Genomic DNA, 17,169 nt, shown 5'->3' with positions numbered 1-17,169 from the left:
TTCACATGCTAAAGGAGGGTGGTCTTGGGGCTAAGGCACTAGGGGCTAAGGGTGTCAGGAAATCAGTGTTCAAGTCCTGGCTCTCCTGTTGACTGGCTGTGCACTAAAGCCATTCACAGCAGCACTGCTCATAACAGTAAGCGCTACCTCCAGTACTAATTAGCTATTCTATTCTATACAGGTTTTTATACTGCCCCATAGAATCTGGGTGCCTTCCAGTAGTGCATTAAGCAACATGGCTGAGAGAGAAGTGTGTACAGGGGAGCGTTTTGGTTTTGAAGGTATACACACACACACGCACACAGCTGTATGTCTGTGTTAGAAAAGGCAGGTCTTGGAGCATAAGGTGGGGAAGATTGGAATGAACCTCAGAGAGCTCATGCCACAGTCTCGGAGCAGCCCCTGAGAAAGTTCCATCTCCCACACAGATGAGCTTTACCTTGTTGTAGAGTGTTCCGCTGGGCCAGAGGAGTGAAGTTGTTGACCATCCCAGCGCTTCAGTCTATCTTTTAAATACCCTGGGCCTAGGACGTAGAGCACTTTAAAGATAAGGACTGAGACCTTGAACTTGATTCAATGTTCTATGGGAAGCCAGTGTAGAGAGCAGAGGACAGGTCTGATGTGTTCACAGGAGCCTGGGTTGCTGAGGAGATGCGCTGCAACATCCCGTACCAGCTGGAGTTCCCTAAGGCTTCGTGGCCAGGTATCGCATTGTTACAGCCCAGCCGAGAGGTGACAAAGGAATATGAGGTAATCATTCACCATGTTGGGATGAAGTGTCCTAGCCAACCAGAGATGACAGAAAAAGCTGGACATGAATAGATAGAACCTTTCGAGAAAAACTTTGCGGCATTTTGATTTCAAAATTTTCTTCTCTTAAAGCACTTTTGGACCCATTTCACTTGAAGGTTAAATGAGGTAAAGTGCCAGAATTTTTCTCCTAAGTGTCTTTGCTGTTAATGAACAGGATCTCTGAGCTTTAGCTCGGATGTTGTATTTTCTCAAGGCAGTGTGAGGCCGTAGCTCCTGGAGATTTAGATTTTGTACTTGGTACAGTAGCTTTTTTTTAAACCACAACTTGGATACACATTCTGTCAAGTCTGAATTCTCTTGTAAAGCACCATAACCCTTCCTGGAACATGATGTAACGTTTATCTGAAAAGGGAGTTCTGCTCTGATGGGTTTTTTCCCTCTCTACTTGCATACAAATGCTGGGCTTTCTGTCCTTCTTCTGGTCTGGCTACTGCTGGATCAATAGATTTTTGTTTTGTGCTGCTTTGTCTCCCTGACCATTCTGACTTAAGACCTGAAGTACAGATAATTATCAGATTGTGGCTTTTTCAAGCTTGGGTTTCTTTATGAATGTTCATGTTCTAGGTGTAAGCTTTTTCCCTTCACTTAGTCGTTGTAGTAACATTTCTGGAGGCTCTGATTTTCAAAGCCCCTTCAGGGATTGAGATGCTGGAAAATCTCACCCTGAAAGTTTAAGGTGACAGGGGAAGAGGTGACTCATTCATTTGATTATAAGGAAGGATGTTTGGAATCCTGAATTTAGGACTGCTCCTATCTAAAACTCTGGAAGTGGATACCGGGGGGTCAGATTCTAGGAGCTTGCATAGAGATTCTCCTGAGTCATGCTGGCAGTCAGACCAGGTGGGTCTTAATAGCACCAACCTAGGAAGCAAAAAGTTTTGCATGTTTCTCTGAGAGAGGGAAGTCAAGGCAGGGACAGAGGAATCCTGTAGGGAACCCAGCTAAGTGCAAGCTTTGGCAGAAACTTTGTTATATAAAATTAACAATAAAAGAACCCTCAGGAAGGGATTAAGTTTGAACTTTATCCAGAGCACGCATGTGTGTCTTTTACAAATAAGATGGGAGTGTGACCTGCTTGCAGTGCTTTCTAGATACAATAACAAAACAGGACAGCCAAACTGGCTGGGCCAGATCCTCAGCTGGTGTGAAACTCCACGCAGTCTGTGGATGCTAGTGCAGCTGCACCCCCCAACCTCTCTCGAACCGCAAGACAACCTTTGCCCTGCCAGAATCCTGTGAGGTGCTGAAGAGCCTCCACTTGGTGCTGTGCCGGTGGCACAACGTGGCACCTGGCAGGCCAGCCACCTGACTCCCCCGGCTGGTGATGCAAATCTGGAGGGTTCTGCTACGGTCGGGGCTTTCTGTCAAACCCATTAAAGACCCCGCCTCTGATTTCCATAGCACCAGCCATCCCCAGGATTTGGATGCAAGCCTTCCCCGCTGTGCGCTGTGTGCAATCCCTACACACGGAGGGTGAAACTTAATATTTGGCCTGTAAATTGGAACTCCTGTTTGTTGAGCAGAGCCAGAACTGGGCGTGCGAGCCAGGAATTGCAATTGGTTAAATACATAAGAGCAGTGCTGGCCTCTGTTGTACAGGATGTCAGCTGCATATCATATCTAGGATGCCATAAGTGCCCCAACCACTGATAAGGGCAAATAAGTGAGAACGTAGTTTCCAGTTTCCTTGCTGTTCCTGCTCCTTGGCTACTAATAAGCCAAGCCAGTACAATAGGAAGTGCGGTGTGCTAGGAGGGGATAAGCAAATAGGCTCTTAGTAATATACTGTGCACTCACAAACCAGAACATCCAAATCCCAGCAGGAAGAAAACAAACTGAAAGTGGGGTCCACCTTATCTCGCTCTGTTTATAGCTGAGCCACTGCTTCCCTTAGATAAATCACAGTTTTGCAAGCTTAAGGGCTGCCTGGGCCCTGAGCTTGCTGTTTGCAGAGGGGTGAATGTCACCCTCTCAAGAACACCCTGATTCTCTCTATTCAGTTCAGTGCCACTTCTCTGTGTGTTAGTCCAATATCACTGGCCTGAAAGCTACGTTCTCTGTCAGAGAGGGAACACTATTTCATTGCTGTCATGGGTGGCAGGTATAATAGGCTGGAGCTGCTGCAAGGGGATGCCGGGTTGCTGGTTTTTGCTTATTATTATGTGCGATGCAGATTCCAGGGCAGCTGAGGTGGAAGTATCTGCTATGCAGCTTCCTGGGTTCGTCAGTATCTCCCTGAACTCCAGAGAGATTACTGACGAACCCAGGAAGCTGAGTAGCAAATACTGCCTCCTCAGCTGCCCCAGAACCCGCATGGCATATATAAAAAGATCAGTGTTCTTCTGCTGGCAGGGGGAGGCAGGGGCGCAGTGTTTCCCATTCTCCAGCCCGGGGCTGGGGACAGCGGGCTGGCCGGCGCGGCTGGGGTTGGCCGGCGGCTGGAGCTGGGGTCGACCGGCGGGGGCTGCTTGGGCAGGCCCTGGGCTGGGGTCAGCCGGCCAGCTGGTGTGGCTGCGGCTGCTTGGGCAGGCCCTGGGCTGGGGTCGGCCGGCTGGCTGGCGTTGCTAGGGCTGCTCGGCCAGGGCTCGGGTCAGTCAGCTGTCTGGGGCCAGCCCGGGGCTCCTCTGGCAGCGGTGGGGGGCAACTCGGGGTTGCGTCCGGCCTGGGGCTTCTCCGGCCACGGGGGAATAGCAGTACTGGGGGGATCAGAGCTCCTGCCGTGGGGGGTGGGGTCTTGTGCGAAAGGGGTGGGGCTGCAGGGCTAGCTTCCCTGAAGTGGAGGTCCACCCGCCACCCTTAATTCCTGTTCTTTTCCCATCAGAAATGTATGTGCTGCATGTGAATATACCCATGCTGTGGGGCTGATTCTGCCCTAGCTTCTGTGGGTCTTATACCATCATTACTTGGTGTGATGGGGAGTACAAACACCACACAGGGCAACAAGGGGTTATGGGATTATTTGGGGCTCAGCCAACCCTGCCCTGCCACACCTGCAACAAATGCTCCAGCTACTGGAGCAATTAAAAGGTTGGGAATTGCTCATGTGGGTGGCAGAGCTGGAGGTGAGCAAACTAGCAGCCCACAGCTCCAGCAGCGGGAAGTCTAAAGGCTCTGACATAGCTGCCCCGAAGAAGCGGGCCTCCCTGAGGAAAGGGAGGACCCACCCAAGTGATAACCAGAGAGGGAAGTATCCTGTGGACCTTGGACATTGGTAACTCTTATTTCTTTTGGTTTCGATTTCCCCACCAGGTGGACTAAGCTGGGGCAGGATGAGAGGAAGAGGCCCAGGGAGGACAGCCTTAAGCAGCCTTGGTTGCCAGATTGCTGGTAGCCCAAAGGGTCCTGGGTTGGAGCCTGGTGGAGTGGGAGGGCCTGGGCTCCCCTCCCCACAACGACCTTGGCAGTCAGGGCTTGCTCCCCAACCAGACCCTGAGTGAGGACCATTACACTTGGTTTCAGTGGAGTTACTCCTGGGGTGCGAGAGATGAGGATCAGTCTCTGTGACTCTCAGAACGATGCAGCCAGTGAAGAATCCACTGGTGCTACCACTGAGAGAGAAGTATTCTTTGAAGAAATGTTCTCCTCAAGCTAACGGTGACAATGGCATTCACTCCACCCTGAGTCCTCAAAATAACCCCCTGGAACAATCTCAGTACTGCTGTCCTCTTTTAAGCACCCCGCCTTGGCCACGGCTGAGCTGGCAGAGCAGAGGTCTGTGCTATCTTTCTTGCTGGCTGGCAGAGAGCTTGCAAGAGCTGCAGAGAAGCAAACAGCAGAAAGGCTTGTAGCAGAGCCTTTTTGCTGCCTGATACTGAAACCAGCGGCGGCATTTGTAATTTAGTGTCCATGCGAGGGGCTGCTGCCCTCTGACACCGGCTGAGCTTGAGAAAGGAGAAAACACTGGCTGCCTCTACGTGAGACTAAACCCATCGAAGAACGCCATGCCCAGCAACCAAACAGCTGACAGCCTCAGTAAGACAGCTGGTGACAGATCTCCCACTCGCTGGGACACAGTGGTTCCTCTTCATTCTCAGCTTCTGCTCCTTTTCTGCTGCTCCATAGCTTAGTGCTGGTACCTCAGGCTATTGAAGCAGCATGCTGAAAATCTCCCCCTCCTGGTTCTAGGGTTGCCAACTTTCTAATCACACAACACTGAACACCCCTGCCCATGCCCCGCCCCTTCTCCGAGGCCCCATCCCCCGCTCGTTCCGTTTCCCCCTCCCTCCATTGCTCACTCTACCCCACCCTGACTTACTTTCACCGGGGTGTGGGAGGGGGTATGGACTCTGGGCTGGGGGTGCAGGCTCTGGGGTGGGACTGGTGATGAGGGGTTTGGGATGTAGGAGGGGGCTCTGGCAGGCATTTGGGGTGAGGGCTCCGTCTGGGAATGGGGCTGGGGATGAGGAGTTTGGGATGCAGGAGGGGACTCCGGGCTGGGCGAGGGGGGCGAGTGTGTGTGTGTGCGGGGTCCCAGTGGCGATTACTGCGGCTCCGAGGAAACGGCCACCAGGTTTCTGCGGCCACTAGGCGCATGGGCGGCCAGGTGACTCTGCGCAGTGCACGCTGCCTTTGTGCTCACAGGCACCGCCCCCCACATTTCCCATTGGTCGCGGTTCCTGGCCAATGGGAGCTGCAGAGCCGGAACTCGGGGCGAGGGCAGTGCGTGGAGCTTCCCTGGCCACTGCAGTGCGTAGGGGCTGCAGGGACCTGGTGGCCACTTCTGGGAGCCACACAGAGCTAGGGCAGACAGGGAGCCTGCCTTAGCCCCAGGCCCCTGCTCTACCACCAACCGGACTTTTAATGGCCCGGGCACCAGTGCCAAGCGGAGCCACCAGGGTCCCTTTTCAACCGGGCATTCCGGTCGAAAACTGGATGCCTAGCAAACCTACCTGGCTCCCTGCTTTGCTGGCTGGACTCCTAGCACGCTCTGCCCAGCCTCCTTTTGAGCTTCATTCATCTTAGTGCCCACCCTTACAGTGGAGTAGAGCATAAATTCACCAAGCCAGAGAAATTCAAAGATAACGGCTGAAACCATGTCCTTACTGTGTCCTCCACATTGCGTAGGTATTGCACAACCCTGAGAGGGCAGTTGGTTCTGACTTCAGCCTTTTGAATTCCATATAGTCATCCAATTTTACCACCCTATTCCACCACTGCAGCTTAGGGTTGCCAGGTGTCCAGTTTTCACCGGGAAGTCCAGTCAAAAGTGGACCTGTGCAGTGTCCAGTCAGTACTGCTGACTGGACACCAAAAATCCGGTCACCACAGTAACCGGCCTCCACCGGCAGGAGGGCAGGAAGAGCAGCAGCTGCTGGAGGAGCTCGGCTGCTGGAGAGAAGATTAATGTGAGGAACTGGCTCCTGGCTCCGGTGGTGAGACAGGTACCGGTGCCACCAGGGGGAGGGATTCTGACAGTGTGCAACGTTTGAGGAGCAGAGCCGGTGGCCAGGCTCGCTGCCCGTGATGGCCTGGTGGGGTTTCTCAGCCTCCCGGGGCTCTGTCTCTCTATGTCCCCTTGCTCCAGGGATCAACCCCCACCTTCTGCTCTCTGTGCCACACCTGGGCAGGCAGGCTCTGTGTCAGCTCCTCCCAGCCTGGCCCTGTAGGCAGCAACTGAGTCCTGGGGGATCGCGGGGAGGGGCAAGGTGAGGGAGCAACAATGGAAGGGGGGAATGAGTGGCAGGGGGGCATGTAGTTTCTGGTTTTGAAAAATTGGAAAGGTGGCAACCCCACATGCCCACTCCACCAATTCACCACTCTCTCCAAAGGCCAGGTGCTCTTGTGTCCCTTTACGAAACCCATGAGCCACCCTGGCCCTCTTTATCTGGGATGTTTATGACAAGGAAAGCCATGGATGCAAAGGACATCTGTTAAGGACAAGACATTTGAATGAGTTCCTAAACGTACTTTAGATAGCATTGGACCTTTGGATCTCAAAGGGGTGTATTAAACCTGCTAGACAGATGAAGAATGCACAAGTTGACTGGGAGATAATAAGACCTTTGGATGTTTGTGCATTCATCAAGAAGTAGAGAGGAAAGATAAGTAAATTCTGGAGTCTAAAGCTGGTTCATATAGTGGAAGAGGCATTCACAGCAGACAGCCTCTGTTGAATGGTTACTAAAGTGGGGGAATGTTTACTTTATAAACACACTGAGTGGATCCATTCTGTCATGTCTCTTAATTTTACAGTAAACCATTAATGTGTGCTTCGATAAACGACGGCAGCGCATCCGAGAATTCTGCTCTGCCAATCTGTTCTCTCATCTGCGGATTAATGTCATAGCTGAAAACATTTGCATTTAAAAGGGTATCTAGATTTTCACTGTAGGAATATTTTCCATTGCATATGTTTTTGGAGTTATGTAAATCAGATTAATTATTTATATATGCATCGCTCCATCAGTCTCCATTCAGAGTCATAAGACCTATTTACTGTACAAAGAAGTCTATTGAAGTCTAGTCTAGTGAGTGAACAAAGCAGTCACAATGTGATTAAACATGATACGAGGCAATTCATGCTAGGTTAAACCAAATTTTACATTGGATAAAACATCCATTTCTGAAGCTAGGAAACTATTTATTTTCTGAGGCCCAAAGGTAGGGACAAAGAATGAGGTAGCTTAAAAATATCAGACTTCCATTAGGGACACTTGTGAACAAATTCAAGTCAGTTTTATTTGCAGAGGTTTCATGGCCAATACCTGGTTGTGGCAACGTTAGCCATTATATTTCATCTGCTTTTGTTCATACTGCCTGTACCATGACCTGACAGGGTTCCTACCTCCAAAACCACATGTAGTAGTGGGGATGATACTCTGAGTAATGATGTGACCCAGCCATCTCTCTGAGACTTAATGAGATATTGTGACCTAATGTTGTGGGATTAGAAATCTTCAATAAACTATCACAACATTTTAAAGTCTTTCCTTAGGTTCAGAGTCAAAATGAGACAGTTGGTCTCATCACAGCCTTTTCCTTTATCCCAAACCCACTGTGTAACGTGTCTCATAGTGAGGCATGTCCCTCATTTTAGTCCCAAACTTAACCTAAATTTGGTACCCTCTCACTTCTACTGTTGAAAATTTACAGCAGAAATAAAGACTTATGAAGCTGAGCATATAGAGAAGGAATGAGCATAGGAAGGAATGGCACAGCATTTTAGATTTCCTGCATGAATAATCTTTGTTTTCCTCGGTGTGTCCCCGTCACGCATTGTCCTACATTTAGGGCCTTGGCAGGTCAAGAGGCATGCCACACAGCTTGTCATGATCGCAAAGTTCTGCGAGAGAGGTTCATGTCTGTAACAGGTGTTCTCCTAGAGATTGAGGGGTATTGGCACAACTGTGGAGGGGAAGTATCATAGTGGCTGCCTGCAAAGGATTGAAGTCAGACATACCAGGGAAAAATGTGGCCAATTATGTTTTAATGAAGCTAGCAGCAAACATCCTTAAATTTAACAAATGCTAAACTTGCTCACCATTCCTTGTAAAGGGACACTGTCAGGATGGTAGGAATTTTCATACCGGTTCAGACAAGTGGTCTACCTAGTCTGGTATCCTGTCTCCAGAAGTAGCCAATAGCAGCTTCTTCAGAGGAAGGTGCTAGTATCCTTCTAATAGATTAGAGAATAATCTGTTTACAGGGGAAGTGACTTGCTAACCTTGGTGAGGATGAAGGTTTATACCTTCTATTTTCCTTTTATCCTATCAAATGTAACTTTTGATATTCTCATTATCTGTATAAATATTCAGTCCTTTTGGAATTCTGGTAAGCTCTTGCCTCAACTGCAGCTTGTGGCAATAAGTTCCACAGACTATTTATGCATTGCTCAAAAATAGGTTAAAGAGCATGTTAAAAAGAAAAAACAAACACGTTTCCTTGCTTCTGTTACTAATAACATCTTACTCAGTAATGCTGAATAATTTTAAAAATCTCATCAACTCTTGTGCATTTATTCTACTGGTTTACTCAACACTTTGCATTTCTTTGAGCTGCCTGTTCAGTTTTGGTTTTGTTTACGGTCAGGTTTTAGGCAATTTCACGTTCAAGTTCTCCTGAACTGTCTGGGTTGAAAACAAGGGGAAGTTTTAAAAGATACAAAAATGAACCCCAAAATCATTTTAAAGGGTGAAAGATTTGGAGAGGTCACAGTACAAATGTCTCCATTTCTTCTCTCTGCCCCAAACCAGACATTGTTTTTATTATGAATTACTTTAAAAATACTTCGCAAAAAGAAAAGGTGGACTTGTGGCACCTTAGAGACTAACTAATTCATTTGAGCATAAGCTTTTGTGAGCTACAGCTCACTGTATCCATTTACATAAATAAGGGAAAAAAGCAATAAATCCTTGATGAAATTTGTACAAAATGGATGTGTTTTTTACAGCGCCCAGCACAGTGAGGGGCTGGTGCACAACAAGGGCTCCCAGGTGCTACCATAATGCAAATTATTGTGATTTTTATCTCAGGAGGCAAATTTTTTTGCATGTGGTAGCAAAGAATTCTGCAAACACTTCAGATGTGGTTCTTCCTTGTTACCTATGTCGTAAGTGAACCTTTGTGTATATTATCATGCTGCCAAAATCCTGGATCGTTATCACATGCTTATATAAGGAATTAACTTCTCGGCACATACCTAGACACCTTATGTGCTAGTAAAATGATTGCTATGACACACCCAGCAGGGATGCAGCTAATGAAAGGAAGTTTATCTCATGTTCACAAACCCCCGGCAAAAGAGGGGACAGACAGGCAATTTTGTTCGAGAATCATGAAGGCTGTAAATGAAACTGGCAAAAGTTTGTGGGATTCCGGGAGCAGCAATACCTCCTCCCCCTGCCAAAACCAGTGAAGGTTGTGACAAGATGGCCGATGGTCCTGCGCTTTTCTTGGGGAGGGGGCTAAGATGCCACCTCTTGCCCCTGCTCTTGGGTGCCGAGGGCCCCGCTAGTGGCCTGGGAAGGTGGTAGAGGAGGGAAGCGGGGGAGGAGTCTGGGTTTGCTTCTCTCTCTGAATCCCAGCCCCTCTCAAGCCCTGTGGGTTTGTTACCCTCATCCCCCTTAGGTGGGGTTACCCTCAGTCTTTAGACGCTGGTGGGAAGGGAGTCTCCCTGTCCTGCTGGGGCAGGGTCTCTCTTACTTTAGTTCTCAGGTCTTCCAAATCTCACAACTCACTTCCAAGCTCCAGTTCTTTCTTTCTTTCTTTCTTTCTTTCTTTCTTTCTTTCTTTCTTTCTTTCTTTCTTTCTTTCTTTCTTTCTTTCTTTCTTTCTTTCTTTCTTTCTCTCTCTCTCTCTCTCTCTCTCTCTCCTTCTTCCTCCTCTGACTGCCTGAAGCAGGTGGTTTTATTAGGTTCCTGATAGGGATTAATTGATTACAGGTGCTCCAATTAACCTGTAGCAACCCTCCCTAGTCTACAGGGAAGCACGCCTTAATTAGCCTAGGGTTTATATAGTTCACCTCTACCACTGCTCCCTGGCCCTCCTGTATCAAAAGGTGTTGAAGGGATTGAGTGATGAAGGAAGATTAAAAGAGCTAAGTGCCAAATTCTGCTTTCCAAAATTCTGACGAGCTTCAGTGGGAGGTGCTGGTGCTCATCTGAGGACAGAATTTGGCCCTCCATATGCAGACTTTGGCCCAACAGTATTCAAAGTGTGCAAACACTAGGGCCGGTGCGATGTTGTATAGGTTGGGGCAAGGGGTTACAGCTTGAAATAATGGAAGGAAATTGAACTGTTGGTCAGCTCCAGATTGGACTATGTACAGTGCACAAATAGCTAGGGCTGTGGCTGGAGACTCCATGAAACTTCAGCTAGCGCGTAATGTAGCTGCTCCCTTGCTCGGGCCACGTCTACACTTAAAACACTACAGCAGCTGTGCTGCTGTAGCACTTCATTGTCGATACTCACTATGGTATGGGAGGGGTTTTCCTCTCACTGTGGTTAATCCATCTCCCCGAGAGGCAGTAGTTAGGTTAACGGAAGAATTCTTCCATTGAACTAGCGCTGCCTAAACTGGGAGTTAGGGTAGCTTAGCTACATTAAGCCAATGTAGCTGGGTCAACCTAACTTTTCAGTGTAGACCAGCTTGTCTACACAGGGATACTTAGAAAAGTCAATCTGAATTAACTAAAGCTGCAAATTTAAAGTGGATTCATTAAACCCCTATCTGGGTGCTCTTTTTCAGAATTAAAGTGGCCTTAATTTGGTTTAACTAATCCACTTGAAAAGTTAATTCAGGTTAACTTTTCTGAGCAACCCCCTGTAGACAAGTCGTTAGTGCTGATTCTTGTAAGGAGCACAACACATCTGTGATCTGCACTTTACTTCCAGATACAATTCAAGTTGTTTTTGATCTACAAATTCTAACTGTTTTTCATCTTGGCTACCTTAGAAACCATTCTCTCCCAGTGTGATCCTGCACCGAGGCTCTGGAGCGAACGACCCCCTTGTTTAGGCCGTAGTACTTTGGTGGCAGGTATTTTCGATGAGGAGATCTCGACTCAGGATGTTGCTTCCCCTACTTTGATCCGAGTCAATTGGCCTTAAAGGCTTATCTGTTTTCCCAGGCCTTTGAGGAGGAGATGGGTTGAAGAAGGTGTACATGAGTTAAGGGGGAAGGGGGATTACCCCAATGGGTTGGACAAATGAAGAAGAGCTTGTTATATGATAAGTTAAAGCTTAGGCTCCATTTTCAAAAGCAGCCTTTAATTTGGGATACCTCCATTTTAGGTGCCCAACTTTAGATACCTTGGACCTGATTCTTTTTTTTAAGGCTGTCAGCAACCAGCTTGCCTTGCCACCCCTTCACTAATTCAGAGAACAGCTTAGCTGCTTGCATAGACGAAGCCACCATGACAGAGAGCGTGACAGAGACCAGGTAGAACGTACTCTCAATCACACTTCCTGTAACAGTGTTGACAATGGAGCTGGCTCATCTTCCTTAGCATCAGATGAAGGGGTCTAACAAAGGGAGTATCCAACGCTGACAACCATTGTCATCCAAGGGTGCTGCCCTAGGCAGATGGATCTGAAATGGATGCTCTCAGCAATTTTTATGCCTTGCAAAACAGCACGGTCGGTACATGCCACTGAAAAGAAGTGACGCTAACGTAATTAGCACTTTTATTTTTGGGTATATCACAGTGTGCCATTCCATTGATGCAAGCTAGAACAGAGCAGCGCTGGCACGTACTGCCTGTGGCCTGTAGTAATTGCTGCTCGTACGATAGCCCTTCTGGTCCAAGGGAGTTATAAGCCTGCTACTCAGTTTTCAATCACATCTCATGGCCATACAGGGAGCATATCAAAATATGCTCAAATGGATTTCCTCAACTTTCATTTTTAGTTCCTCAGAACAGAGTGTTTTTCACTTGAGGATTAATTTCTCTTCAGTGAGTCTCTTGCTTAGTTTTCTTGCTCTATAGGGCTTCATAATACAAACAACTTTTTTTTTTTCACAGGATCAACACTTTTTCCCCCAAGGGAGCAATACCAAAAAACCAAGTACCCATAATTACAAGATTGAGAATACAGCTTCCTTTTTGGAAATAGATGCCACTTACATAGATTGTCGTAGAAAGTATTTGGTATGCTCTGCGATAAGCAGATTAATTTTTAATGCATGATGTTTAGAGAAATAGATCGACTGTGGTACTTGGACAGAGACAAATACACTGTTGAAATCATAGGAGCAATCTTTGTCAGTTATGGTGCCCTTGCTCTGCTGATAGATGCCCACAGAACTGTATGCGGGCAGATGTTGTGACAGGTCATCCTTTACTCTTCAGTCTTATTGGATTTCAGGATCAGAAAATTGGATCAATCTTGGTGCTTTTGGTCTCACTGAAATGTCTCTTATAAATCTCAAAACATTTGTCCTTGTTCTAATCTCTGTCACTGAGCAGTCACATTCAAAAGGCAAATCTTCTTAGGAGGCAGATAAATGCTCTGAAGTAGTGGAGGGAATTTACCCTTTTTTTGAAGGGTGAAATTTCCTCTAGCGCAAGGCTTAGGCACCACTTATGCCCCATGGGTCCCCCTGCTGGCCCTCTGCACAGGGCTGACTCCCATTCCATGAATACAAATGTCCCAGTAGGCACCACACAGGGCCCCATCCTGTTTTCATTGACATCTATTGCAATGCTCCTATTGACTTCAACAGGAGCTGCAGCCAGCCCATCAACAGCAATACACTGTTACCAATACCAATTATTTGAACCTCCTGCCATACACTGAAAGATGTCTTGATTCTTACATGTATTTCTTGAACTTGAACTTAATGCTTACAAAGCGGCCCAGGCACTGAAGTCCTCCCACCCAGGTACAGGTAGAGCAAGGGCAGTAACGCAAGGAAAAGCTCCAGATAAATCAGTCGTGGTGTTTGTGCATCGTGGGACATTTGAATAGTGAGCAGGGGCTGGTGAGGATGCTAATCCTTGGGCTACAAGTGATGAGGGAGCTCCTCCCCCTCCAGCTGTTTTCGGTGAGCTCTTGTGCAGGACCTGGTCTGGTAAGCTGGTTTAGCACACGCCTACTGGCCCAGGCCCCGCAGGTGAGCTGAGCAGAGGAATGCCTGTGTTCTCCTGGACTGGGCATCGCTCTGCGGTTTAGGTGCCCGGGTGACTGGCGTGGGGGTTCAGTGTACATGCACAGAAGCAGAAACTTGGGCACCTGCAGAACCTTTACTGCAAAAATTCAGGCACTAAGGCAGTTTAGACACCTCCAGCATTTGGGGGCAGCTGAGCGGGGGTTTTGTGGGGACTGATTCTGCGATTTAGGCACCTGAAGTGGCAATTAGGTGCCTAACTCCTTTTGTGACTCTAGCCCTAGAATTTTTCCATAATTTTATGAAATTGTGGCTGTGTCCAAAACCCGCTGCTGATAGGTTCTGTAGAGATGTAGGCAGCACAGGCCATATCCTGGTGAGCTTATAAGCAAAGCGCCTGATTGTTCAAGCAGATCTAAAACACCAGCGCTTTCTTAACAATCCCTTAGGCCCCCGCCCTGCAGTTTAAGCTGTATAGGCGGACGCCTGCATCCCATTGACTTCAGCTGGATTCTGTGGGGGTGTAAAAGGTTGTCCACATGGAGTCCTATTGAAATCAACAGAGCCTCACATGGGTGCAGGGCTCTGTCTGCATGGGTTGGATCGCAGGGTTGGGACCCTGCTCTGCAACGCACTGCAGAGGGGAAGAGTGGCAGAGGGTTTCAGTGTGCAGAAGAACCTCTTCTGTATCACTTCTGTGGCAAGTCTGATCTGGATGACTAGAATCTTCCTCTGATGTCACAGCTGGAAAGAACTAGCCACAAGAGTGACAGAGAGAGAGAGAGAGGGGCTGCTAAAAAGTTTGAAATACTGTATGATGTTGGCTGCTCATAAACTTGTCTAGGAAAAACAGGTGAGTGTAAATAGAACCAAAGTCCACACCGTCAGGCTCCCTTTAACCTCTTCATCCCCAAGTCATCTGCAGGAGGGGGTGCCAGTGGGGGTAGTGCTAAATGTGGAGTGCTTCAACTGAAAGGAAACGCATTCATTTGAAACGTCTATTTTACCAAGTGCTCTGTAGTTATCCCCTGCTGAGTGCTTCCATGCCAACCATAGGTGTTGTGTTTGGGCTTTTTTAGGTCAAATGGCAGAAGGATGACCTGGACAATAATTTGAACTTCTTCTCCATCTCTTCAGATGGGCGGATTGTATCATGGACTTTAGTTAAGGTAAATGTGATGCTGTGATATTTTCTCCCTTGCCGAATTGAAGCAAATTATTTGTAAAGTTCAATAGTGCACTTGATATATTATTGCTTATGACCTCAGCCACCTTGTCTCTCTCATTATTATATCTTTCATTGGACCAACTTCTGTTGGGAAGACCCAGACCTGAAGAAGAGCTCTGCATAGGTTGAAAACTTCTCTCTCACCAACAGAAGTTGGTCCAAGGAAAGATATTACCTCCCCCACCTTGTCTCTTTCATGTTCTGAGACCAACACGGCTGCATCAACACTGCAAACAACAGTGTTATAATAATGAGTTAGGCATAAAAAGAAGAGGTTGTTAATGATCAACAGTGTAATAGTTCCAGTGTGAGCCTTTAACTTGTCATTGGGGTTTAGTATTAAACTACTTGAAGTGAACAGGGACAGCCCACACCTCTCCGAGCACCAAACCCTGGGTCCTGCATGCAGCATTGGTAAGCAGGCTGCGTGCAGATCAGTGGCCTCTTAGGGGGAGGGGTTGTCTTCCACCAGGTTGCTTTGAAGCTGCCAGAGTCTAGTGTGATTCTTTGCACAGAACACCCACCGTTAATGAGAGAGCTCACTGTAAAATGGACCTAGCCTGTCTCTTTCAATTTTTCCCTCCACTACAAAAAAAATCACCCTTTTAGGAAATGATCAGCTACAGAGTTCAGATTTGTGAAATCCAGGAAGTGATTGGGAAGGGCCTCAACTTGCTCAGCAACTCAACTAATTTTTCCTTTTGAGGGTGCAATTTAGGAAAAGAGGTTTGGCAGTTTGTCTCAAAACCTCAATACTTCTCTTCGCGTTGGCACAAAATAAAAAATGGCTTCTTGCTTGAGGATTTCAGTGTCTTTTATTTCACAGTCAACTGGATAGCCTTAAGATACATAGAAGCTTAAAGCTTTAGAGCTACATCCTCAGGGAAGGAAAGAAATTTCTTTATAAGGGTTCTCCTACTGGCGTAGGTAACCCACCGCCCTGAGAGGTGGTAGGTAGATCGACGGAAGAATTCAATTTCGGGCATTTATCTGCCTCATCTCTCTCATATTGATGGAGTTGGGCACAGTGATAGCACTGTCAGTTAGTTAGAAATAGGCAAATCACTCCAGCAAACTTCATAAAACATCAGAACATGTGTTTCATGAGGGTGTTCCCCGTAATCCTAGCCTGTCTCTGGAATATTGAGCCACTAGGCGGCTCTGCTCTGTCCCTGAAATGTTGTGCAGAAGGTCTGCAGTTAGATCAGTGGGTTTCACAGGCTTGGACCTTATCATTCGGGGGTTAGACTAGTTGACATCCTGAGGTCTCTTCCAACCCTAATCTTCTATGATTCCCTTCCAAAAGCAACAGTTGTGGGAATGACAGCAAAGATCTGATTGGCTAGTTGATGCAGTCTGATTAAGGTCCAGGACTAGGAGTCGGAGCTCCTGGGTTCAATTCCCAGCTCTGATGCAGACTTCCTGTGTGACCTTGGGCCAAATTACTCAACTGCTCTGAGTCTCATCTGTAAAATGGGGATAATGGTACTTCCCTCCTTTAAGGGAAGCATTTGAGGCTTACTTCACTAATGATTGTGAAGTGCTCTAAGATTATTAAATTAACATACTACTGTTGTTGGGTATTCCTGGAAGTGCATTGGACAGAGATTGTCAACAGTTTCTTTTCCCTGTGGAATTTCTGAATGGCTTAGGCAAGGAACAAGCTCCAGGAATATATTGTCAGGGACCACAGGTCTCAAACCTCAATCCACAGGGTGCTTAAAAGCTTGTAAATTCCAACCTGCCACCCTATGATGGGCTATTAATCACCAAAACTAGAAGCTTGACTCCAACCTAGGACTTCAGTCCTGGGATCTGATTGGTGGAGCTCTGAGGGTTCTGATGGGTTCCTTGCTTCTATTTAAAGCAAGCATAGGAACAGGAAGTTGCCCATGCAACTAGGTTTACCCTGCTTAGGACTGCTTCCCTTGCGCTACATGCTGCTACTGCCTGTTTCTGATTTCCTGGTAACCTGACCCTTCCTGACACCTGCCTCAGTCTGCCCTCTGATCTATCTTGAACTCTGATCTCCTAGTATCTGACCCAGCCTGTCTCCCGACCCCTGCTCCAAACACTAGGTCAGACTGCCAACAATCTGGCCATGACCATTTGCATGGACCACTTAGCTCACAGGAGTGAGCCTGGAGCTGGTCACAGCAGAATGGACCTGGCTAACCCTTCAGGAGCACTGGGCCCACTTGAGTGGTCCTCCCGCCTTCAGGTGGACAACCAAGCCCTGCAGGCCCAGGTCATCCGGCTGACCTCGCATAACCAGCTATTGCAGGAGCAAGTCAGACAGTTGCATGCTGAAAAAGCTGCACTCCAGACATGGCTCACGCAGCCCTGTTACGCGATGCATCTGCCAGAAAAGTTTGGTGGTAATTACCAGCGATGCCGGGGTTTTACAAACCAGTGCCACCTCCTGTTCGTGATGCCTTTCTCAGTTCCACACTACTGGTTATAGAAAGGTGATTCTGGTTATCAGTCTGCCGTCCGGGCAAGCATTAGACTGGGCCCTTGGACACTCCTTCTCAACCTTGTGCAGCACTTTACCGGAGAATTACCGGAATCCAACAAATTT

The 17,169-nt window shown here is 47.7% G+C and overlaps 1 protein-coding gene across 1 annotated transcript in view; it reads left to right on the top strand.

Moving 5' to 3' along the window:
* DNAI1 (dynein axonemal intermediate chain 1) overlaps positions 1-17,169 on the top strand; it is a 263,518-nt gene that overhangs the window by 104,322 nt on the left and 142,027 nt on the right. Inside the window, exon 14 of the mRNA XM_074952263.1 lies at positions 14,440-14,529. Coding sequence (XP_074808364.1) covers positions 14,440-14,529 — 90 coding nt within the window. The remainder of the gene's footprint in view (positions 1-14,439; positions 14,530-17,169) is intronic.

The sequence above is a fragment of the Natator depressus genome, chromosome 5 (assembly GCF_965152275.1).
Source record: "Natator depressus isolate rNatDep1 chromosome 5, rNatDep2.hap1, whole genome shotgun sequence".
Taxonomy (NCBI): domain Eukaryota; kingdom Metazoa; phylum Chordata; order Testudines; family Cheloniidae; genus Natator; species Natator depressus.
Note: the sequence above shows the minus strand (reverse complement) of the source record. Positions and strands in the feature narration are given on the sequence as shown.